Source organism: Schistocerca nitens, chromosome 9, assembly GCF_023898315.1.
Source record: "Schistocerca nitens isolate TAMUIC-IGC-003100 chromosome 9, iqSchNite1.1, whole genome shotgun sequence".
Taxonomy (NCBI): Eukaryota; Metazoa; Arthropoda; class Insecta; order Orthoptera; family Acrididae; genus Schistocerca; species Schistocerca nitens.
The window spans coordinates 278,924,727-278,950,502 of record NC_064622.1 but is presented as its reverse complement, the minus strand read 5'-3'; the positions used below and the strand labels follow the sequence as shown (position 1 = coordinate 278,950,502).

At 44.0% G+C, this 25,776-nt stretch overlaps 1 protein-coding gene across 1 annotated transcript in view; it reads right to left on the bottom strand.

The window, feature by feature from the left end:
* LOC126204182 (ankyrin repeat and SAM domain-containing protein 3-like) overlaps positions 1-25,776 on the bottom strand; it is a 120,220-nt gene that overhangs the window by 16,014 nt on the left and 78,430 nt on the right. The window contains exon 6 of the mRNA XM_049938586.1: positions 5,236-5,395. Coding sequence (XP_049794543.1) covers positions 5,236-5,395 — 160 coding nt within the window. The remainder of the gene's footprint in view (positions 1-5,235; positions 5,396-25,776) is intronic.

Sequence of the window (25,776 nt, the reverse complement as noted above, 5' to 3'; positions counted from 1 at the left end):
GCAAGTGGTATAACACCTAAGCATGGAGCCCTGGGGCACCTTGTTTTCTTGGGAGAAAGTACGGGAGAGAGTAGTGTTCACCCGTACTTTAAATGTGCGCTCTGACAAATTCACAAATAAAAAGGGGGAGCTGACCTTTAAAGCCCCAAGAGAACAGGGTGCGGAGGATGCCTGTCCTACAACAGGTATCTTACGCTCTCTCCAGATCAAAAAATATTGCTACCGTTTGGCGTTTCCTGATAAAATTGTTCATGATATAAGTGGAGAGAGCAACAAGATGGTCAACTGCAGAACGATGCTTTCGGAAACTGCATTGGGCAAGTGTTAAAAGGCTTTGGGACTCCAACCACCAGGCTAAACGGTAATTCACCATATGTTCCAAAACCTTACTTACACTACTCATGAGAGATATTGGGCGATAGCTAGAGGGGAGATGTTTGTCCTTTCCAGGTTTCAGAACAGATACGACGATAGCTTCCCCCCACCTTTTGGGAAAGGAGGTACTTGTGGTCCATATTCGATTATAAAGTCGAAGGGGGGTAACACAGACTATGGTATGATAAATACAACAACTGTTGGATGTGGACACCATCCTGGGGAGGAAGAGCGAGAAGAAGAGAGTGCATGTTGACGTTCCCGCATGGAGGAAACAGTATTATAGCTTTCGCTATTTTGAGAGGAGAAAGCAAGAGGTCATACTTCCACTGCATGTTTCTTTGGGAGAAAGGCTGGCAGGTAATGTGAAGAGCTCGAAATGTCAGCAAAGTGTTGACCCAATGAGTTAGAAATTGCGACTGGGTCCAGTAAGGTATCATGCATGACAGTGAGCCCAGAGATCGGGCTACTGTGGCACTAAAGGTGAGATCACAAATCTGCGTGGCTGCCTCCTTAGTAGGCCCAGGAGATGCAAGGACAGTGCTATATTTACGTGCTGGGGGTGCAGTGGGCTTTTTACTGGCAAATAACTTATGAGCAGCAAATGTAGAAACCTTTTCTTTCACTCTGATTTCCTGAATAAGTCATTCATCTTTGAAAATTGGGCAATCTCTAGAGGAAGCAGCGTGGTCACCCATACAGTTGTAATGAGGGGTTGTAGGTGGACAAGCACCCTCATGGACATCCTTGCCACATGTAATGCATTTGGCCAGATTGGAATATGACTGGCTGGTATGATTAAACCACTGACACTGATAGCAACGCATAGGGCTGGGGACGTAAGGGCGAACTGAAATTACCTCATAGCCCACTTTAATGTTCAATAGAAACTGAACTCTGTCAAATGTCAAGAAGATAGTATGGGTTGGTACCAAGTCCTTGTGAATTCATGACTATGTACAGCTGTTATGCCCTGGTCAGACAGGTAGTTTTGAATTTCCTCATTGGACAATCCATCGAGTGAGCATGTATAAACCACCCCACTTGATGAATTTGAAGTGCAGTGTGCTTCCACCCAGCTGTGTAGCAATGGAGTTCGCAGCAATTTTTGTACCTGGAGGGCACCGACGGTTTCTAACAACAAGGTGCCATTTTGTAATTGAGGACAAGACTTTACAGGACCTGCAATTGCGTCGACACCTTTCTGAATAATGAAAGGGTTGACTGTGGAGAATTCTTGAACTTTGTCTGACCGAGAGACAACAAGGAACAGTGGCACTGATGGAAGAATTGTCCGTGGATGAGACTCCTCTAACTTTTGCTTGTGAGCAGAAACTGTAGATGTAGAGGAAACCATTGTGAAAGTATCCCCCATGATTACTGGCGTCTCCGATGGTGCACTCCTTCCTTGTGGGAGCCCTCTTTGAGGGCACTCTTGCCTCAGGGGACTGTTCACACCTCAGGTCACACATCCCGAGAAATGGATGGAGGGACCAATCAGCAAGTTCGGAAGGTACCAGCTTGGGTAATCACCCCCCCTGGGACTGGCCGTTACCAGGGGGTACGTATGTGTCCTACCTGCCTACCCAGGGCGGGGAATTACACGCTACCCTGTCACCGGCTACGTGTGGGAATGCGTGGGTCGGCCTTCAGACACGCTCAGGGAGGAGAGAAAGAGAAAAGGAGGAACAGAGAAAAGGAAAGAAGAGAGGTCTCAAATGCTGCAGTGGAGAAGAGGGTAAAGAGAAGAGGGTAAAGAGAAGAGGGTAAAGAGAAGAGGGTAAAGAGAAGAGGGTAAAGAGAAGAGGGTAAAGAGAAGAGGGTAAAGAGAAGAGGGTAAAGAGAAGAGGGTAAAGAGAAGAGGGTAAAGAGAAGAGGGTAAAGAGAAGAGGGTAAAGAGAAGAGGGTAAAGAGAAGAGGGTAAAGAGAAGAGGGTAAAGAGAAGAGGGTAAAGAGAAGAGGGTAAAGAGAAGAGGGTAAAGAGAAGAGGGTAAAGAGAAGAGGGTAAAGAGAAGAGGGTAAAGAGAAGAGGGTAAAGAGAAGAGGGTAAAGAGAAGAGGTAAGAAAAAGAGAAGGACAAAGGGAGGACAGAGACTTTCCAGCATAGAGAGGAAAGAAGAGAGACTATATCTTACAATTACAAACGTCCGTCTCTGGACGTAGGCACAAAACATACTCCCAAAGAGGGAGAAAGGGGAAGAATGTGGAAAAGGAAGGTATGTAGCCCAGAAAGGAAAGAGCCACACTAGTTCGGGTCCCCATACTCGCCGCAAACGTATCCATAAAAGAGTTGTGGACCTCTGGGGAGGAGGGATTTTTCTGTAGTTTTTGTACTCTTGCCACAGAGATGGATATGGTATGTGGCTAAGTATAGGTAGCCAGAAAGTAGTGCAGGTGTGATTGCACCAGTTATAAGATGCATTGTATGATTAAGTGGTGTGTCAGGAATGGAGAGAGTACTATTCATCCAACCCAGTGAGAAGTATCCCACAACTGTGTAATCCAATTTCAGACCTAATGTATGGAGTATCAATGCAGAGTACCCCAATGATGTGCCGCAGAGTTTCTGAAGAATGTCATATCAGGTTTTGATTTTAGCAGCAGTTCGTAATACACTGAAGCACCAAAGAAACTGGTATAGGGATACATTTTCAAATACAGAGATATGTAAACTGGAAGAATATGGCGCTGCGGTCGACAATGCCTATACAAGACAACAAGTGTCGGCACAGATGTTATATTGGTTACTGCTTCTACAATGGCTGGTTATAAAGATTTAAGTGAGTTTAAATGTGGTTTTATAGTCAGCGCACGAACGATGGGACACAGTATTTCCGAGGTAATGATGTAGTGGGTATTTTCCTGTAAGACACTTTCACAAGAGTATTGTGAATATCAGGAATCTGGTAAAACATCAAGTCTCCAACTTCACTGCAGCTGGAAAAAGATCCTGCAAGAACGGGAATAATGATGGCTAAAGAGAATCACTCAATGTGACAGAAATGCAACCCTTCCGCAAATTGCTGCAGATTTCAATGCTGTGCCATCAACAAGTGTCAGTATGCAAACCATTCAACAAAACATCATCGATATGGGATTTTGGAGCTGAAGGCCTACTCGTGTACCCGTGATGACTGCACGACACAAAGTTTTACACCTCGCCTGGGCCCATCAACACTGACATTGGACTGTTGATTACTGGAAACTTGTTGCCCAGCCAGACAAGTCTCATTTCAAATTGTATCAATCAGATGAATGTATACAGGTACAGAGACAGCCTGCATGTCAGCAGGAATACAACTGACAGGTGACATGTACGTAATCATCCTGTCTGATCGCCTGCATCCATTCATGTCCAATGTGCATTCCGATGGACTAGGGCAATTCAAGCAGGACAATCCAACACCCCACACATCCACAAACGCTACAGAGTGGCTCCAGAAACACTCTTCTCAGTTTGAACACTTACACTGGCCAGGAAGCTCCCCAGACATGAACATTATTGAACATATCTTGGATGCTTGCAATGTGCTGTTCAGAAGAGATCTCCACCCTCTCGTAATCTTGCTTATTTATGGAGAGCCCTGCAGGATTCATGGTGTCAATTCCCTCCAGCACTACTTCAGACATTAGTTGAATCCATACCACATTGTGCTGCAGCACTTCTGTGTACTCGCAGGGGCCCTGCACGATATTAGGCTGCTGTACCAGTTTCTTGGCTCTTCAGTGTATATGTCTTTTGTAACTGAGTGTTCTATCAAGTGTAACCCCTAGATATTTCTGGTTTCTGTTATGTTCTGAATAGCCTTCTTTCAAAGTAGAATGTGGTGCCATTTTTCAACAGGACAATGCTCTTTACCACACATGACATTTGCCTTTACAGCCTGTATAGTACTGAGTTACTTCCATGGCCAGCAAAATCCCCAGATCTGTCCCCAATAGAACATGTGTTGACTACCTTGGACAGACATCAATTCTGTCCCTCTGTGAATATGCAGGATCAGTCATGCATTTAGACCAGAGAGGTGTAAGATAACACTTTTAAACTGGCATGTTCTTTGTAAATCTAATTTGATATTTTAATCATTGAATTAACACTCTGTACACTGTCAACCTGTGAGGCCCCATTTTGTTCTCTCTTCCTCTCCTGGGTGCTTCACTTTTTTTCCTTGTCAGACAGTGTATGTAGGCAGGATTGTGAACGAGCAGTCATAGTTGAATCTAAACTGAGTAAAAGACCCATCCAAGAATAGAGAATTAGGTGAATGAAGTATACTAAATAAGTGCCACAACTTAAGGGATGGTAAAAAATGAGCAAAATAACTTATCTATGTAACATAATATATTGATAATTCAGTGTGGAAAACAAAAATCAATAACAAGGTAAGTCATTCACCTGCAGCCGACATATGAGGCAGATACACACAACAGTTTGGAGATATAACTGACCATTTTTGTTTAGTGATAACTGTAACTCTTCACTGAAATTTTAACTAATAGGCAATAATGAGACTTAAGTGAATCATTTGATGGATCTACTACAGTAGTTTCTGGCTGAATGTTTAATTCAGTCTCTTTTTGGCAGCATTAATAATCCTCATAATAATATTGCAAACAGTTATTGTGTATGTACATTTGACGTCACTGAAGTATTTTTTCCGAAATTTTATGAGTAATGTACAAAGAACATTCTTGTTTTCTTCCAAAAAGTGACTTACTGAACAATCGTTCACATTTCTGCACACACTAAATTATCATGAAAATGTACCAAATAATTAGGAATAGCAGAATATACAAAGAGTTGGAGAGAAACATTAAAGTCTCAGAGAAACAACCATTTTTAGAACACATGATACTTACGTCAAACCCAGATCACGAAGGTCATCCTCAGTCAGCTGATTGAACTTGTTTACATCAATGTTATGTTCAATAAAAGTTGGAATATACTTGCGGAGACCAAGTCCAGCAAGTATGAGGATGACAGTGCGTAGACTTGCATTCTTTAACTTTGATCTGAACTCTAAAATAGAAATAAGCAGCCAGTTTGTTAATATTTTTGTGCACTTATTCTCAGCACAATGTAATGTGTACCCAGCAGTAATATTTTTCACGAAAGTGCAATTAACCTCTATTCTTTCAAGCATGTCATGTCTTTGCAGTGCATCAGAATTAGAATTTTATTGTCTTGTTACATACAAATTTAAATCATTGATAAAATTTACAAAAACTCTTCATACAAAATGGCAAATTGTATTTATGACATTTTTAACACAAGTGATATAACTAAGACATTAACCATAACCTCAAATACCAAATTAATATTTAATTTACAACTTCCAGCAAAAACTTTAAACATTATTGTACAAAGATAAGGTTAGCATCACTTAAGATAATTTTTAGTGTATAATATCATTTCTGCACAATTACAGATGTTAATTTACTTTTAATCAATACTAAATCCATGCTGTGGTGTCAGCAAGTAGTATCTTCATCAGAGAAATAACACTAAATTTCCTCCACATCTTACTGTACTTATATCTGAATAATGTTTCTTACAAATAATCCTAGAATATATGTAAGATATGTACATCATAAACACAGAGTGAGAAAAAACCTTTAGGTCTCTAAACCAAAGGAAAGAAGATGAGAGATTTTTGTTCCATTAATGTCAAGATGATTACAGGGGGAAAAAAGTACTATCATGTAGGGAAACAAAATAAGCTGTGCCCTTTCATAGGAATAATCATGTCATTTGTCTTAAGTGTTTTACAGATCACAGAAAACCAAAGATTTTAACTGCTACTCTCTCAAATACAAACCAGTGAACCATCTTACATCTTAAAATCCATATCTTAGACATCTTACACCTACACTCAAACAGTGGCTGGCAAAAATCCATGTGTTTTATTTTAAACAGTATTTTACTTTTCTTTAAAAGTTTTATATTCAGTTTATAATACTTTTATTCCTCTAAAAAAAATTCCAAACCTTAAATCAGAAAAGTGCCCATGTTGAAGCTACATATGTTCAAAAATACAGGACTGTAGCTGACTGAGGTCTTAGGCGACCAACAATATTTCACACCCTGTGTGTGTGTGTGTGTGTGTGTGTGTGTGTGTGTGTGTGTGTGTGTGTGTGTGTGTGTGTGTTACATGCACATCACAGAAATCACACAACCAAATACGATCAGCATCAGAAGTTATCGATAGTGAATATTAATTGTCAATGGGTGAGCAAGTAGTATTAACTACATCCTTCTGTTTGACCAGAAAGACTGCAGTATTTCAAGCAGAAACCTCTGTATCTATAACAAGGGCTGTTCAAAAAGTATCTGACCTTATTTTTTATGCATTCAATGTATTCGCAAATACTAATAAGGGCTACCATCAGCTTTAGAATGGAATGAAGACAATGAAAATTCATGCCAGACAGGGACTTATGGAAGTTTGGGTCTAGCAATGAGTCGTGCAAGGATAGCCAAATGGTAAGGTGACCACTCGCTACAAGCAGGAAGTCCGGGTTCGTGTCCTGGTCTGGCATTATTGTTATGCCATTCTACAGCTGATGGTAATCCTTATTTGCTATTGTGAATACAATTAGTGTATTCCATAACAGCTGTAGTCGCCACAGTACCTGTTCCTTTTGATGTGCTCGCATGTCCAAAGGAACTTTGCATCATAATCAGAACAACACAGACACTGCAATATTGTATTATTTTTTTATTGTTGAAACCAACAATGGCATCAAGACATGTGTGCTCTCTATGTTTGTAGGCCTATGCAGTGGGCAAGCACAATTCTTTCCATGGTTGCAAAAACAGTCAGTTGCTGGCTATCCATTTCCAAGTGAACATGTGTAAGTGGTAATAATCAGATTTTGTGTTGTGGGCAAAATGACAGAAAAAGAGGAAGAATGTTATTGCATCAAGTTTTGTTTTAAGCTTGACAATCCCCAAGCTGGAACATACTGCAAGTTTCGACAAATATTTTAGGGAAAAGGAATCAGTACCACATACATACATAACTGGTAAAACTGCTTCAAAGGTGGCCACTCATCAGTCAAAAGAAAATCACATTCAGATAGACCCTCAACACACAAATGAGGTAGGTCGTTACTGATCACTTAAGGATCCTGGTGATCCAGAATAGTTTAATTATGATCAGATAATATGCAGATCAGGTTAAAATTAGTATTGGACCATTCGATCCATTTTAACAGAACATTTGGACCTCTGGAGGATATTAGCAAAATTTGTACCAAAGTTGCTAACAAATCAGCAGATTGCACAAGACATGCTGGATACTGTGAACAGTAATTCCAACTTTATTAACACAATTATCACTGGTGCTGACTCTTTGATTTATGGGTATGACCAAGAAACAGTGTTACAGTTGTCGCAATGAAGGCATCCACCAACCCCGAGACCCAAAAAAGGGAAGCAGGTCCGCAGCAATGGGAGTCATGCTGACTGTGTTACTCCAACAGTGTGGCCCATCATAAGTATGGCCCAGAAGTTACTACTGTCATAAGGAGTTCTACCAACAGGTTCTGTGTCACCTTCATAAGCAGTGCACCACAAACAGCTGGACTTGTGGGCAGCAGGCAGTTTGCACCTTCACTGAGATAATGCATCTGCTCATCTTTACCAGAGTTTTTTTGACCAAACAACTCAGCTGTGGTTTGTCAGCCTTCCTATTCCCCTGACCTAGCACTGACTGACTTCTGGATTTTCCCTCAACGGAAAGAGACTCTGAAAGGGACCAGATTTCAGATCTGGGAAGACCTTATGCAGAATTTCATGGAGCAGCTGCACATTGTACCAAAAGAGAATTTCCAGCAATGCCCCCGGCAGTGGCTGCAGCTTTGGGAGAGATGTGTAGAAGTTGAAAGAGACTACTTTGAGGGTGACTAATGTCAAACAATTGTGTCTGAATAAAAATTGATTTTATATATAAAAGCTGAATACTTTTTGAGTAGCCCTCAAAAGATCACATGTTAATTTAATGTTAGTTGTTTCCTTAATAACACCATTCCAATAGCTGGAAGTGTGCCAATAACTCAGTTATGTTGCACAACATGGCCAGTGCCAAGGCAATATTTCACAGCAACTGATTTGCTTGTCTGTTGTAAGCAAGTGTGATAAACTATTCCTCCATGACCGTGCAGCTCTGACCAATGTGTCAGATGCCATAACTTCAGAGCATTACATCTGCCTTATGCAAACCAAGAGATGAAGATTGACAACATTCTGAAGAAAAGTATTTTGCCACAAGAGACTATCAAGAGTCTTAAACCTTATTGTGCTTTGTCTCTTCTGCCCCCGCGCCCCTCTTACTTCCCTTCGCAGATTGTATGGCCTTCAAAACACCCACAAGGAAAGGTGAGGTCTATTGTCAGTAGCATTGGTGCTCCAACGAACAGTTTAGAAGATCCCTTATCTCCAACAAGCAGTAGTTATTCAATGACCAGTTCTATGAAAGCCAGCTAGAACAGTGATGGGGAACCCTTTGCACCTACTGTGATGTATCTTTCCTTTCTAGCAGATATAGGAGAGAGACATTTAAATTTCAATAAAAATATGCAATGGATGAATAAAGGTTTGCCTTGGGAAAGACACACTACAAATGCGATAGCACAATGTGGTTAGTAAATAGTAATATTACACACATCAAGATACAATCAAACTTTCTACTGTATGGAATTGCCCTCATTTAAGTTTGTATGCCATCGCACATGATCTTTTGAAGTATCAGACCCTGGTGGCTATTCAGCATCATTATTGTTTGGAGGCTCATTGACTTAAAATATTATCCTGACCTCTGTGTAAAATGTGGTAATGAATATTAATTTAGACATCATAAGATAGATCCACAGGTTCGACCTGTGGAGAACAAAACACTTTAACAACATGACGTGATAAACAATTGGTCAGCCTGCCTTCAAACAATGTGACAAAATTTCCTGATATATCTGCCTGAAAAATATAAGATCAAATAAAATTAATCTCATAGTAGCAATAGTTTTCTGCAATAACTGCAGATACCACTACTCAACATTAAAATTATTAGATACTACACAGAAATGACAACACCTGCCTCTTAATCCATCAAGTGACAGAACAAAGGTGAGTAGCCAGAAGAAGAAACCTCAGCTTCCTAATATGTCATTTATTTCTAAGTAAAAAAGATGAATGCAATGCAGATGTTACTTATTACATGTTATGCATATTGTTTGTGACTTACAATTAACATCCATTCTTCAATCATTGATACTACATATACGTTTTGTGATGTAGTTTCTTACAGGTTGATGGTTTCTGTGTCAAAGTAAGAAAAAAGCTTTTTATAGGATATGTTTCACTAGCCCCCTGAATTCTGGAAGTTGCAATTTAACAACACTTCACTTCCAGGATTCAGTTGAAATCAACTAAATGGAAATGGGATATGTCCACTTGACATATTTACACAGTCTTTTGTTCACACATTTCCCCAATTAACAAAATAGGACTTTCTGTGCAAAAGATCTGAACATTTATTGATTTACTTGGGAAGTACCGAGCGAGGTGGCGCAGTGGTTAGCACACTGGACTCGCAAACGGGAGGACGACGGTTCAATCCCGTCTCCGGCCATCCTGATTTAGGTTTTCCATGATTCCCCTAAATCGTTTCAGGCAAATGCCGGGATGGTTCCTTTGAAAGGGCACGGCCGATTTCCTTCCCAATCCTTCCCTAACCCGAGCTTGTGCTCCGTCTCTAATGACCTCGTTGTCGACGGGACGTTAAACACTAACCATCACCACCACTTGGGAAGTCTGGAATCATTTTTATGGTAGCCTGGGCAGATATTTTGGCTTGTTGACCCATCTTGGTGTGGGATTGAGGAAAATCAGACCTTAAAACCCCAATCTGATCCTTCAAACTACTTCCTTATTTTCAATACCTTTTGATTACAATGTTTTCAACAACTATTTTTTTTTTTTTTTTTTTTTTTTTTGGGGGGGTTTAAGGGCGCTCAACTGCTGAGGTCATTAGCGCCCAGTCACTGTTGTGAGAGCACATGGACTCTGGTAAAATTCAAGGGGATGGGGGGGACACCAGAAGGACCTGACAAAGATGCAGATAAAATAAGTAAAAAGGTTAAATGTCCTTGGACAAGCCAGTTAAAGTTATAAAACGCAGAATACGAGCAGCTGCTCGAGCGTCATCAGCTAAAACATCCGGTAAAGTAGATGGCAGGGACAGGACAACACGAAATTGACTAAAACGGGGACATGACAATAAAATATGGTGCACTGTTAATGCCTGACCACAAGGGCACTGCGGGGCTGGGTCACCGGAGAGCAGGTAGCGGTGGCTAAACCGGCAATGCCCAATCCGCAACCTGGTCAGAAGGACCTCCTCGCGCCGAGATGGTTGGGAGGATGTTGTCCAAGCAGTTGGGAGCGGTTTTACTGCCCGGAGCTTGTTTCCTTGGAGGGATGACCAAGCATCCCACCACAACGACACAAGCCTCTTACATACATCCCCATGAACGTCAGATGACGGGACACAATGGGAGGCTGGCCGAGGCAGGAGGACTGCAGCCTTGGCTGCAGCATCCGCAGCCTCATTCCCAGGCACTCCTACATGTCCAGGAACCCACAGAAAGTTGACAGAACCACCATTATCAGCGAAAGAATGGAGGGACTGCTGTATCCGTTGAATCAAGGGATGGACCGGATAGGGAGCTCCAAGGCTCTGAAGAGCACTGAGTGAGTCAGAGCAGAGTACATACGATGAATGGCGGTGGCGGCGGGCATACTGAATGGCCTGATGGAGAGCAAAAAGCTCGGCCGTAAAGCTGGAACATTGGTCGAGGAGCCGGTATTTAAAGGTGGCGGCCCCGACGACAAAGGCACAGCCGACACCATCATCAGTTTCGGAGTCATCGGTGTAAATAAAGGTGTGACCGGCAAGTCGAGCACAAAGTTCGACAAACCGTGAGCAATACACTGCAGCCGGAGTACCCTCCTTCGGGAGTGAGCTGAGGTCGAGGTAAATGTGAACCGGAGCCTGGAGCCAAGGTGGTGTCGGGCTCTCACCCTCTTTGTAGGTGGTAGGGAGGGCAAAATCCAATTGTCGAAGCAGGCGACTGAAGCGGACTCCGGGGGGCAGCAGGGCAGACACATACAACCCGTACTGACGGTCGAGAGAATCGGCGAAGAAGGACTCCTAAGAGGGGTGGTCAGGCATAGACAACAGCCGGCAGGCATACCGACACAGCAGTACGTCGCGCCGGTAGGTCAATGGTAACTCGGCAGCTTCAGCATAAAGACTCTCGACAGGACTAGTGTAGAAGGCTCCGGTCGCAAGACATATCCCCCGATGGTGGATGGAGTTGAGCCGGCGTAAGAGGGATGGCCGAGCGGACGAGTAGACGAAGCTCCCATAATCCAGCTTCGATCTGACTATGGACCGATACAAGCGAAGAAGGACAGTGCGATCCGCTCCCCAAGATGAACCGCTAAGAACTCTGAGGACATTAAGGGAACGTGTACAACGGGCCACCAAATAAGAGACATGTGGAGACCAACACAGTTTCCTGTCCAACGTGAGCCCTAGAAACTTAGTTGTGTCCACGAATGGGAGAACAACGGGACCGAGATGTAAGGATGGCAGAAGGAACGCTTTATATCGCCAAAAGTTGATACAAACCGTCTTCTCTTCAGAGAACTGGAAGCAATTTGCCACGCTCCATGAGTAGAGGCTGTCTAGACAACACTGAAGGCAGCGCTCCAGCAGGCATGTTCTCTGGGCACTGCAGTAGATCGCGAAGTCATCGACAAAGAGAGAGCCTGAGACATTAGGTGGAATGCAATCCATAATTGGGTTGATCGTGATGGCAAAAAGGGCTACGCTCAAGACGGAGCCCTGAGGCACTCCGTTCTCCTGGAGGAAGACGTCAGACAATACGGAACCCACACGTACCCTAAACTTTCGATCCGTTAAAAAGGAATCAATAAAAAGGGGCAGGCGACCGCGTAGGCCCCACCTGTGCATAGTGCGGAGGATACCTCCTCTCCAACAGGTATCATAAGCCTTCTCCAAGTCGAAGAACACGGCTACCGTTTGGCACCTTCGCAAAAAGTTGTTCATGATGAATGTCGACAAGGTCACAAGGTGGTCAACAGCGGAGCGGCGGCGACGAAAGCCGCATTGGACATTAGTAAGTAGCCGTCGAGATTCAAGAATCCAGACTAATCGAGCATTAACCATGCGCTCCATCACCTTACAGACACAGCTTGTAAGAGAAATGGGGCGGTAACTAGAAGGAAGGTGTCTATCCTTCCCGGGTTTGGGTATAGGAACAACAACGGCGTCACGCCAACGCATGGGGACTTGACCTTCGGTCCAGACGCGATTGTAGGTACGAAGAAGGAAGCTTTTGCCCGCCGGAGAAAGGTGTGCCAGCATCTGAACGTGAATGGCATCTGGCCCCGGAGCAGAGGACCGGGACAGTGCAAGCGCACGTTCGAGTTCTCGCATAGTAAAGGGGGCATTATAAGTTTCCAGATTCAGCGAGTGGAAGGAAGGTCGCCGAGCCTCTTCTGCCTCTTTCCTGGGAAGGAAGGCAGGATGGTAATGGGCGGAGCTTGAAACCTCCGCGAAAAAGCGGCGAAAGGCGTTGGAGACAGCCACAGGATCAACAAGGACCTCATTACCTGAGGTCAGGCCAGGTACCGAGGAGTGGGCCTTAATGCCCGACAGCCGGCGCAGGCTACCCCAAATGACGGAAGAGGGAGTAAAACTGTTAAAGGAGCTGGTGAAAGAGGCCCAACAAGCTTTTTTGCTGTCTTTGATGAATCTACGGCAATGCGCTCGGAGTCGTTTGTATTCAATACAATTCGCCAACGTAGGATGGTGGCGAAAGGTGCGTAAAGCACGTCGTCGAGCACGGATAGCGTCCCTACAAGCCTTGTTCCACCAGGGGATGGAAACGCGACGTGAAGAAGAAGTAGGACAAGGAATGGAACGTTCGGCAGCATTGATGATAACAGCCGTGAGGTATTCGACCTGACTGTCACAACTGGGAAAATCGTGGTCCGGAAAGGTCGCCAGGGAGGAGTAAAGTCCCCAGTCAGCTTTCAGTATGTTCCAGCTCAAAGGACGTGGGGATGGGGTGTGGTGCAGGAGACGAACGACACAGGGGAAGTGGTTGCTCGAATAGGTGTCGGAAAGGACATACCACTCGAACCGACGGGCAAGAGTGGTAGAACAGATCGAGAGGTCCAAGTGGGAATAGGTATGAGTAGAGTCCAAGAGGAAAGTCGGGGCGCCAGTATTGAGGCAGACAAGATTGAGATGGTTGAAGACATCCACCAAGAGTGAGCCTCTTTGACAGGATGCAGGAGAGCCCCAAAGGGGATGATGGGCATTGAAGTCACCAAACAATAAAAACGGCGGGGGAAGCTGAACGATCAGGTGCATCATGTCAGCCCGACTAACAGCAGATGATGGTTTAGTGTAGATGGTACAAACTGAAAAAGTAAAAGCAGAAAGAGTAATGCGGACAGCTATTGCTTGGAGTGGGGTGGTCAATGGGATGGGATGGTAATAGACATCGTCCCGAACGAGCAACATGACCCCACCATGAGCTGGGACACCGTCCACAGGGGTGAGGTCATACCGCTCCGAGGTATAGTGGGTAAAGGCAATACGGTCAGTCGGGCGCAACATGGTTTCCTGGAGACCAAGGATGAGCGGACAGTGCAGGCGGAGGAGCAGTTGTAATTCCTCCCGATTAGATCGAATACCTCTTATGTTCCAATGAAACAATGCCATCGCTAGTCAAAAAGTTGGGGGAACGAGACGGGGGAAGAGCTGGTCACCTCGACGGCCATGGAGGGCCAGGTTGCGAGGGAACAACGCTACAACTGACGGGAGGCGGATCCGGTTCCATCAACTCGTCGCCAGCTGCGGCCGCTGTCCCTGGTTGTGTAGGAGGGGCAGCATCATTTGCCGACGAAAGGCCAGCTGAGCACCTGGCAGCAGAGCGTCCCGGCGAAACTGAGGACGGCCGGGAGCAGCGACTCACGGATGGAGCGTCAGACGAAACGCGCCGGGGTGGAGAAGGGGATAGAAACTACTTCTTGGAAGGCCGAGGAGGCACAGGGATGGTGGGCTGGACCCGAAGAAGGTCCTCACGCGCGGGGTCCGTTTTGGAACGCCGGACCTCGGAATCTGGGGTCCGGAACGTTTCCCCGATGGACACCTGAGAAGAGGATCGCTTCTCAAGTGGCGTGGGGGCAGGAGGAGGAGGAAGGGTGGCCCCTGGGGGCAGAGGGGGTGGGGGCCACGGGGGAGGAGGATTTGGAAGGGAGGGATTTGGGAGGCGGAGGCAGAGCCCCCTGATGGGCGGAGGAGGCGGAGGGGGGACAGGATAGGGGTGAGGATACCGCGGAAGGAGTGGACACAACTGAGGCAAACGAAGTGGTCAATGGCACGGGATGGAGGCGGTCATACTTCTTCCTGGCCTCAGAATAAGAGAACCGATCCAAAGTTTTGATTTCTTGTATCTTCTTCTCCTTCTGATATGCGGGGCAGTCTGAGGATCTAGGCGAGTGGACGCCAGGACAATTAATGCACCGAGGTGGTGGGGTGCATGTATGTTCCTCACAAAGAGGACGTCCACAATCGCCACAAAGGGGCTCAGCCTCACACAGTGACGACATGTGCCCAAAGCGCAAACACCTAAAACAGCGCATAGGAGGCGGGACGTAAGGTCGCACGTCACACCGGTAGCACATCACCTTTACCTTCTCTGGGAGAACGTCCCCCTCGAAGGCGAGGATAAAGGCCCCGGTGTCGATGCGATGGTCTTTGGGGCCGCGCTGGACTTGCTGGACGAAATGCACGCCTCGGCGCTCCAGGTTGGCCCTGAGCTCCTCATCAGATTGTAGCAGGAGGTCACGATGAAAAATAACCCCCTGCGTTCTATTTAGTGCCAGATGTGGGACAATGGATACTGGGATGTCCCCTAGGCGGTAGCATGCCTGGAGCGCCGCCGACTGTGTGGCGGAGGTGGTCTTGATAAGAACGGACCCTGAACGCATCTTGCTGAGAGCCTCTATTTCCCCGAAGATGTCCTCAATGTGCTAAACAAAGAGCATGGGCTTGGAGGTGGCGAATGTTCCCCCATCGGTTCGAGAACAGACCAAATAGTGGGGGAAGTACTTCGCCCCAAGCCGGCGGGCCTGTCCCTCCTCCCATGGAGTGGCCAAGGGGGAAAGGGCAGGAGAACCAGAACTAGAACTAGAAACGGTACCTTTTCTTTTGAAAGACTCGGCCGCAGAGCGACCTGATACGTGTTGACGTTTCATCTGCGAAACGCCCGCCCCGATACCACCCACTCCGACCAGGGGCTCTCCCCACGGGCGCCACCCAGCCGCAGCAAGGGCCACCTGGCAGGATGACCATTGCCGGGAGTCCTGATGCCCCAAGGAGACGGGCATCTACTCCTTGGCCGACGTGGGGAGGGTGCAGCTCAGGTATCGGCAGTACGATCCCTGTGTTGTCAGGGGGCTACAACCTAGAGGGTACATGACGACCCCACCACAACGGGCTGGCTACCGTGCTGGATTTCTGGCGCCATGGAAAGTCCATCATGATCGCTGGTGCAGATGGAGATGCACAATGGGCGTAACTTGGACAACCCATCAGGCGTTTAGGCCCAATTTGAGGAATAGTGGGTATGGTTACAACGCCGGTGCAATGCTGAGTGCCAAGGTCTTAGTGCACTTAGGACCAGTGGTACACCACGTAAGGTGTCCTTCCCCAAAGGGCTCATACTTCTGTAGAATTTTGAAAAATGGAGGTCAAACCCCAAGGGGGACCATCACATGGAAGGCCGAAACGGTTGAAACTCCTTTTAGTCGCCTCTTACGACAGGCAGGAATACCTCGGGCCTATTCTAATCCCCGGACCCGCAGGGGGGTTCAACAACTAGTACTGCTATAATCCTTTATGCAACACCTGTATATGGGCCATGGCACCAGGCCATCAGCATTCTATACTCCAAGTAGTCCACCAATGACAGCTGAGTAGACCAGCCACCAGAAACCACCTATGGTGGGTCAAAAGACTAGTTCACACTGCATGACATTTGCTGTGCTGCCTACCAGAGCCCTCCTCTATACAAAGGCTATGCAGCCGGCTCTCCCTCTCAGATTGTGTTGTTCTCCATATTTTACTGTTCCTATGTTTGTAGTTTCCTTGAATGTGGATCAGTAAACTGTTGTCCTGCTTTACAATTATATTGGTGACAGGTGTGGTTTTCACTTCTGTGGGCTCGGTCTAATTGATTGTTCCATCAGTTATGTTCATGGAGGCAGTGCTCAAATCTCTTCTCAAACAGCAGCAGGATCCTGCAGTTGCTATCACAAACTTTCAGCCACACTAACTTCACTGGTTCCCATGCCGTCAGCATTCCCGTCACCCTTTCCCCTTTACAATCATGGGCCAAAGACTGGGAAGCTTACGAGAAGTGGCTGCAGCAACACTTCCTTGCATTTGGTATCACTGATGCAAACATATGTAATGCTTTGCTCCTTTCTTTTATTTCTCCTCCAGTTCATCATTTGCACCAAACAGTTCTGCTCCAGGAACATGTGTTGCTTTCATTCAATGAAATGTGTAGATTGTTGTCAAATTATAACTACAAATGCATGCATACCATTGCAGCATGTATAGAGTTATATCATTGTCAAACAGGCCCACCATTCCTATGACTTGGGAGGCTGAACTTCACACTCTCAGGCACAAATGTCATTTACCAATGTTGATTATGATTCCTATGCTGATTATATGGTCCATGACATCATTCAATCAGCTGCTGACTAGGAGATGCACCAGCACACACTACAGTGGGAGAAACCATCTATGGCTGAAGTGTTAAATACTGCTCACACTTTCAAGGTACCTTGTGCTGTTGGTGATCAATTGAGGCTTGGTGGAAGATTGCTATAGTGGCTCTTGCTCCTTTTTATGAGGCATCAGTCATGGCTCAGAGAGGAAGATGATGTGGCAGCCATACAAACATGGCCCCCACACTGCACTGGACAGTGACATGACAAACAGCAGCACCAGCACCACCACCACCACCACCACCACCACCACCACCACCACCACCACCACCACCACCACCACTCCCATCTTACCCATACTGTTTCATGCAACATGATAGGGCTACATGCTCTATGCACTTGGCGACCTGCAAGAACAGGACTTGCAGCATCTGTGTTAAGTTCCTGGCTCTCTCCAGCAGATATGGAAATGGATGGTAATTGTGTGTCTCCATTGCTTATAAATAATAGAAACAGTTTATTGAAGTGCAAGTGATGGGCAAAGGGCTCTGACTACAAGTGGACAGAGGTGCCAAACTTATGTGAAATTGGGATCTCCAGCATTGTCTCCAGTTACTCAACATATGGTGAGTTACAACAGGCAGCACATTCCAATTCTGGGGATATTGACATCTCCCAATGTGTATAAATCTGCAGTTCATGCCTTGACCTTTCTAGAAGTGGATGATTTGTTCACTCTGATGCACCTAGTTTCTGGCTAGATCCCTGGATTCTGTGTGTTCTGAGTTCTTGTTTCTTGTTTCAAATGGGTCAGATTGTCTCATTAACTTTATGGCCGACATTATCCTCAAAGCTATTTCAATGTATGACCTATTCCAGTGGGCTTGCATAATCAGGTGAAATCAGAATTAGACAGGCTGACATCACTGGGGGGTCATATGGCTTATTACATCAAGTGAGTGGTCCCCCCCTCCCCTTCATGACTGTTAGAAAACCAAATGGTTGGCTTCACCTTTGTGGTGGCTTTAAAGTTTACATTAATGCTAATTCTATTATTGACACCTAACCTTTGCCCCTTCAGGATTAGTTATCAGCCTAATTCTCTGTGGGCTAGTTTTTCTCTAAAAATGATTAATCTGAACCAATTTACATGTTCTCCTTGTGATTAACATGCCCTTTGGGCTGCATCAATATCAGCACCTCTCATTACATGTTGCTAGCACCCCTGAAATTTTCAACAGTTCTTTTTTTTTTTTTTTTTTTTTTTTAACAACTGACAATGTCTGTTCTGTGGTACATTAACTATCTTGATGACATCATAATAATTGGTGCATCCATGGAAGAGTGTTTACACAATGTATGCTCCTTGTTCACAGTCTTGTGTACTGTGGGATTAGTGTGCAATTTGGCCATGTCACATTTCTTTCAGTGATCCATTGTCTATTGGGGGTTTGAGGTTTATCGGGATGGTGTAAAGCCTTTACATCATCATGTCACCTCCATCACAGCTCTGCCTCACCCTTCCATCATCAAAAAACTCCAAGCATTTTTAGGTAAAATTGCATACTATCACAAATTCATTCTGGATACAGTCACATTGGTCCATTCTCTTCATGAATTGCTCCACAAGGATGTTCCTTTTTGGTGAGGCCAGTCTGTGAGCAATTGCTGATGCTTTTGAAATCTAAATTGCATTCTGCTCCTTGATTGTCTACCTTCCAACCTGGTCACCACCTGGTCTTTGTTTCAGATGCCTCTTAGTGTGGCTCAGGGCCATTCTTGCACATTGCTATGAGTATGGTTCTGAATGTCTGATATCTTATGCATCTAAAACGCTTAAAGAATGCACTTGCTATCATCCATGCCCTCAAGAACTTTAATTTATTCTCACATGGCTCTAAATTTCATCTCAATACAGACCAAAAATCCTTGGTTTCATTGTTTAATATTTCTGCTTCATTGCCTGACAAAGCAGCACATTGCATCCTGTGTTGGGCCTTGTTCCTGTCTCAATACAACTATGAAATATATTTTTGGCCTCTGCACAGCATGCCAACAATGATGATTCACTGTCCTGGCTTCCAATGGGGCTGGACCCTACTTCTGATCAGGACGAGCTCTTTTGCTTTCATTTAGATGTTGAGGTGCAATGTACAGTGGAGGGGTTCCCTATTTGGGCTACCAGTTCACAGTTGCTGTTGCCCCTGCCAATTCAGTTTTGTACCAGGTTGTTTGGTATTGTCAGCATGGTCAGCCTCCAGGCAGGGCTTCTGAATCTTTACAAACTATTTCCACCTTGTGGATGTCACCGTCGTCTGTTCTCCTCCAGGACCTAGCACTTTAACACATGCTGTTGGCCCTTCCCATGATGCTTTGCTGCCACCTGTGCTTCCGCTGCTGTCTGGGCCAACACCCTCAGGTCCTTCACCAGTGACAACCCCAGCACCCCCATCTGAGCAGCCAGTTCCAGCCCAGATATGAAGATGCTGACAGCATCCTTATCACCAGTCCCTCCTGATGGTATTTTGAAGGGGGCAGTTGCTGCATGTGTGTGTGTGTGCAGATTTGCCATTTCCGACCGTGATCATCAGTTCTGGTCTGGAAACTCCCTCTGCCACCATCGTCACTATCTGCAGTGCCCACTACAGCACCCATGGATGTGTCAGTGTCATCAGTTGCTCTGATGCCTGCATCAGAGGAGTGCCCTTTCCAGAAGAGGGGAGGGGTGCTATAGCAATGTACACAACACCTGAATACGCATTGTGACACCGGGCCGATGGCACTCTACACTTCAAATAGTTTGCCAATGGTAGCGGCACAGGCCAGCCATCAGAGGCTGCTTGTGTGTGTTACAAGACTACTGTGCACAACTTGACATCTGCCACACAGCCTACCAGAACTCTCTATATATGAAGACAACACAGCTGGCACTATCTCAGTTTGTGTTCTACTGCTTATTGTACTGTTTCTATGTTTGTGGTTTACTTGAACGTGGATCAATAAATTGTTCTCCTTAGTGGCTGCACTATTGGCCATATCTAGCTTTATGATGAGTGCATTTACATCAAGTGAATAATAATAATAATAATAATAATAATAATAATAAATAAGTTCTTGGTTTGTAAAAAGACAAAGAATAATTTTAATTCTCCACTTGCCAGGCAGAAAAAATTTAGCTTTTGCATGGGTTTTCTTGATATTTTGAAATAGTGCATTGGCATTTAATGTTTATTTATAGTGTGGTCATTAAGTTTATTACATTTTGAACCATGTCTTTCTGTTTTCACCTACCAGTGCTATTAAAAGTTAATGTTTTAATTTAAGTGTCTAATACAATTTTGATTTCAATTCATATTTATATGAGTATGGTTTACAGAACAAGATTTTATCATTGAATTTCCATGTTACAGCTGAAACCATTGTTATACAATGGGTGGCATGCGTGCACAGAATGCTGAGATGTCGGCGAGATGGGACAGCTGTCCAGCTGTCTCAGTTGGTAGTACTGCAGAGTCGTGGTCTGCTAACATCAGCATGCTTGGTCACTCTTCCCCATTGGGTTAAATAGCCTCTCATCAGGATTGGTCACAAGCAACAGTTGTACAGCAGCACCAGTTTTCTGCAGCATATGATCTGTTTTACCACACACTCAGACTCAATGGTGTTAATACACCAATTCTTTGCATTACAATATGTCACAATTCTTTCTTTTGTGTGTGCCTGTCATCAAGTTAATGCTTCTGCTTTTCAGTGAGGGATCTTCTTTAATTTTGAGGCATTTACATTCTACAAGAACTTTCCTGCAACATTTAGAATGGTTGTTTTAGGTATCTGCTGTTTATTTGATCCGTATTTGTTAGTGGGGTTCAGTTCACATCATGAATTTTTAATTATTAGAAGCCAATACTCTTTCATTTTTATTATTACATTGAAGAGTGTTATTTATTATGGGATGTTGTGCCACTTATGTACAGTGTGTGTTCATTTCTAAATCACCAACAAAAGCACTTAAAGTTTCCTCGCATGATAGGTTTCACCAATAATTTTCACTTAGTCCAAAACTGCACTGGTCATGTCCTTATATTTCAGAAGTGACAACTGATTCTCACTGTGGATTACTGAGGGCTGTAGAATCATTCACAACTGCACTGCATTGCTACTCATGTGCATGGTGTTCACATCTCAAAGTGTTCTTCATTGCCATCAGGGAAATGCATTACTATATTTGAATAGTCCATCCACTGCATAACCTGCCATTGGATATGCTCTACACTACACAGTTCGAGATCACAAAAGTAGGTGACCACTTCACAAATTTTTCCATCAGTTCTCTGTGTCATTGCACATGCATTAACTTTCAAACGTCACTGACATGAGCCTCCACAATTGACCTATGTGCATTGACACAAATTACTTCTCCATATTATGACATTCACAATGACTTTTTCCTGCCTCTGTTCTGACCCTGATGTTCTAAACACTTTTTGTGTTGTCAGTCCCTGTTTTTATCCCCAATAAATCAAAATTTTACTTGTATTAACAATAAGTTTGAAGTTTTCTGATATATTTTAATACATAATAATTTTGACATTAATATTTACACGGAAATTTTGGTATCTGAATAGTTATTTCTTTCCAGAATAAGATTTTCACTCTGCAGTGGAGTGTGCGCTGATATAAAACTTCCTGGCAGATTAAAACTGTGTGCCCGACCGACACTCGAACGCGGGACCTTTGCCTTTCGCGGGCAAGTGCTCTACCATCTGAGCTACCGAAGCACGAATCACGCCCGGTACTCACAGCTTTACGTCAGATGGTAGAGCACTTGCCTGTGAAAGGCAAAGGTCCCGTGTTCGAGTCTCGGTCGGGCACACAGTTTTAATCTGCCAGGAAGTTTCATATCAGCGCACACTCCGCTGCAGAGTGAAAATCTCATTCTGGATACATCCCCCAGGCTGTGGCTAAGCCATGTCTCCACTGTATTCTTTCTTTCAGGAGTGCTAGTTCTGCAAGGTTCGCAGGAGAGCTTCTGTAAAGTTTGGAAGGTAGGAGGCGAGATACTGGCAGATGTAAAGCTGTGAGTACCGGGCGTGAGTCGTGCTTCGGTAGGTCAGATGGTAGAGCACTTGCCCGCGAAAGGCAAAGGTCCCGCGTTCGAGTCTCGGTTGGGCACACAGTTTTAATCTGCCAGGAAGTTTCAGTTATTTCTTTGTCTTTCATATATGACCAAGGACCAGATATACACAGATTGATTTTCATAGTCCCTTACTTTTACTTTTAACCTCCTTTTAATCGTACACACATCAAAAAAAGTTTTGCACCACCCCAGTTCCCAGAGCTCCTGAAGATAGGCGTTGACAGTGGATATTGTATCACAGACACAGTCCCTTCGACTGTTCTGAGACATCACTAAACCTGTCCAAAAAGTAAACTACCATGCACGAGCAGCACCTATTAGACAGAGGGGTCTGACAGCCAATCAGTTCCAGTCATTCCACCAGGCAGAAGGTACACAGTTTGTGTTTACTGCAGCTCAACCATGCCTAGAAAGCCAATACCACAGTTCGATCATATGCGCATTGTTACTTTGTGCCAGGAAGGGCTCTCAACAAGGGAAGTGTCCAGGCACCTCTGAGTAAACCAAAGCAATGCTGTTCGGACATGGAGGAGATACAGAGAGACAGGAACAGTCGATGACATGCCTCACTCAGGCCGCCCAAGGGCTACTACTGCAGTGGAAGACCACTACCTATGCATTATGGCTCGGAGGAACCCTGACAGCAATGCCACCATATTGAATAATGCTTTTTGTGCAGCCACAGGACGTCATGTTATGACTCAAACTGTGCACAATAGGCTGCATGATGCGCAACTTCACTCTGAACATCCATGGCGAGGTCCATCTTTGCAACCACAACACCATGCAGTGTGGTACACATTGGCCCAACAACATGCTGAATGGACCACTCAGGATTGGCATCATGTTCTCTTCACCGATGAGTGTCGCATGTGCCTTCAACCAGACAATCATTGGAGACATGTTTGAAGGCAACCCAGTCAGGCTGAATGCCTTTATACACAATGTCCAGTGAGTGCAGCAAGGTGATGGTTCTCTGCTGTTTTGGGGTGGCATTATGTGGGGCCAACATACGCCACTGGTGGTCTTTGAAGGCACCGTAACAGCTATACGATATGTGAATGCCATCCTCTGACCAATAATGCAACCATATCAGCAGTATATTAGTGAGGCATTTGTCTTCATGGATGACAATTCACACCCCCATCAAGCACATCTTGTGAATGACTTCCTTCAGGATAACAACATCGCTCGACTAAAGTGGCCAGCATGTTCTCCAGACATGAACCCTGTCAAAAATGCCTGGGATAGATTGAAAAGGGCTGTTTATGGATGATGTGACCCACCAACTACTCTGAGGGAGTACGCTGAATCACCATTGAGGAGTGGGACGATCTGGACCAACATTGCCTTGATGAAAATGTGGATAGTATGCCATGACGAATACAGGCATGCATCAATGCAAGAGGATGTGCTACTGGGATTAGAGGTACCAGTGTGTACAGCAGTCTGGACCACCACCTCTGAAGGACTCGCTGTATGGTGGTACAACATACAATTTGTGGTTTTCATGAGCAATAAAAAGGGTGTAAATGATGTTTATGTTGATCTCTATTCCAGTTATGGTGGTACAACATACAATTTGTGGTTTTCATGAGCAATAAAAAGGGTGTAAATGATGTTTATGTTGATCTCTATTCCAGTTTTCTGCACAGGTTCTGGAACTCTCTGAACTGAAGTGATGCAAAACTTCTTTCTTATAGTTATCCATACAGTTATATTACAATTCTATTTGAATATCCTTACTCGTTCCCACAGGTAACAAACACTACTTCTATGGGATTAATGCATATGATAAAAGCAAAACAAACCACACATAGGAAGTTTCTGCAGTAACACAAAGGTGCTTGCCCTATTTGTAATTTGTCCCTGAATCTTTGAGCCCAAAAGAAGACCATCATTTTTTTGTGGAAATTTTAAATTATACAGACATGAAAATAAACTTAGAAAGTCACTAACTAGTTGTAAAATTTCCTCTCCCTCATTTATTTATGTAGATTATGTACGTGTTCATTTATAGTTATGAATATAATAGAGGGAAACATTCCACGTGGGAAAAAGATATCTAAAAAAAAAAAAAAAAGATGATTTGACTTACCAAATGAAAGCACTGGCAGGTTGATAGACACACAAACAAACACAAACACACACAAAATTCAAGCTTTCGCAACCAACGGTTGCTTCATCAGGAAAGAGGGAGTTTTTTTTCTTTTTTTTTTTTCTTTTAGGTGGTTGTATTGTGTGTTTTGGCAGCAACACAACCACCTAAAAAAAATTCCCTCTTTCCTGATTAAGCAACCGTTGGTTGCGAAAGCTTGAATTTTGTGTGTATGTTTGTGTGTCTATCAACCTGCCAGCACTTTCGTTTGGTAAGTCACATATTTTTCTTTTTTTTTTTTTTAGATATATTCATTTATAGTTATCTACATTTGTTTGCTACTTTACTGGAATTCTCTCTTGTTATTCCAACCTTGTGATTTTACTCTTTTGAAAGTATTTAAAACGTTAACTTAAGCCCATGTCTTGAGATGCAGTTCATCAATTTCTGCTTTATACTCACAAAGTGACAAGGTCATGTCACATTAGTGACAACTGTATATTACTACATTCGCTCAGTTAGAAATCCATTTCTTAAGCATGTAAAATACAAAATTAGTGCAACCAATATTCTTTTTACTTCTGGGTACTGTGCTGCTTGCACTGCATCTATAATCTTCTCTACACTTTTAAGTGTAAGACAAATTCTTACAATAAATTACACAAGAAATGTATCCTTAAATTTCAGAAAGTTCATCTACTCATTAGTCTATTTGCAACATAAATTACTTAATATGGTTTACCTAAACATCATCCTCACATGTCTTAAGTATTTGTACCTTAAATCACAGTGTTCAAGAAAACACACTCATTTATTGTTGGTAACTTATTTACACATTGATGCATCTGTGTTTTGGTTGTCATTGGCATGTGAAATTCTGACATATACACTATAAAGTTTCATCTCTAATCCTTGTAAATATTTACAATTACAAATAAAAAATAAAGAAATTATAAAATTTTGTCAGGGTTGTACATAACTCCGTAGATCTTTATGAGGATATAAACCTTTTATTTTCTCTAAGTCTGGGTATGCTATCAGGTAACATCCTCTATGAGAGACTCTAAATTGACAATTATACATCAATTGCCATTTCTTATCCTCCTCCATCCTTAGTGAAGGTTTTGGAATAGTTCTAAGGAGCATGTTGTCCCATGGGTTAATCTCTCGTGTTTTTTAAACTTTGTATCATAAGAATCTTTTCTTTTCACCCTCCACTGCACATCTTTCTATGCTATTTCTTTAAATCTTGGCGCTTCATCCACAGCGTACGGTAAGTAGATAAACAGATTTCATTGGAAGCTACCTCCACATTATAATGTTAAC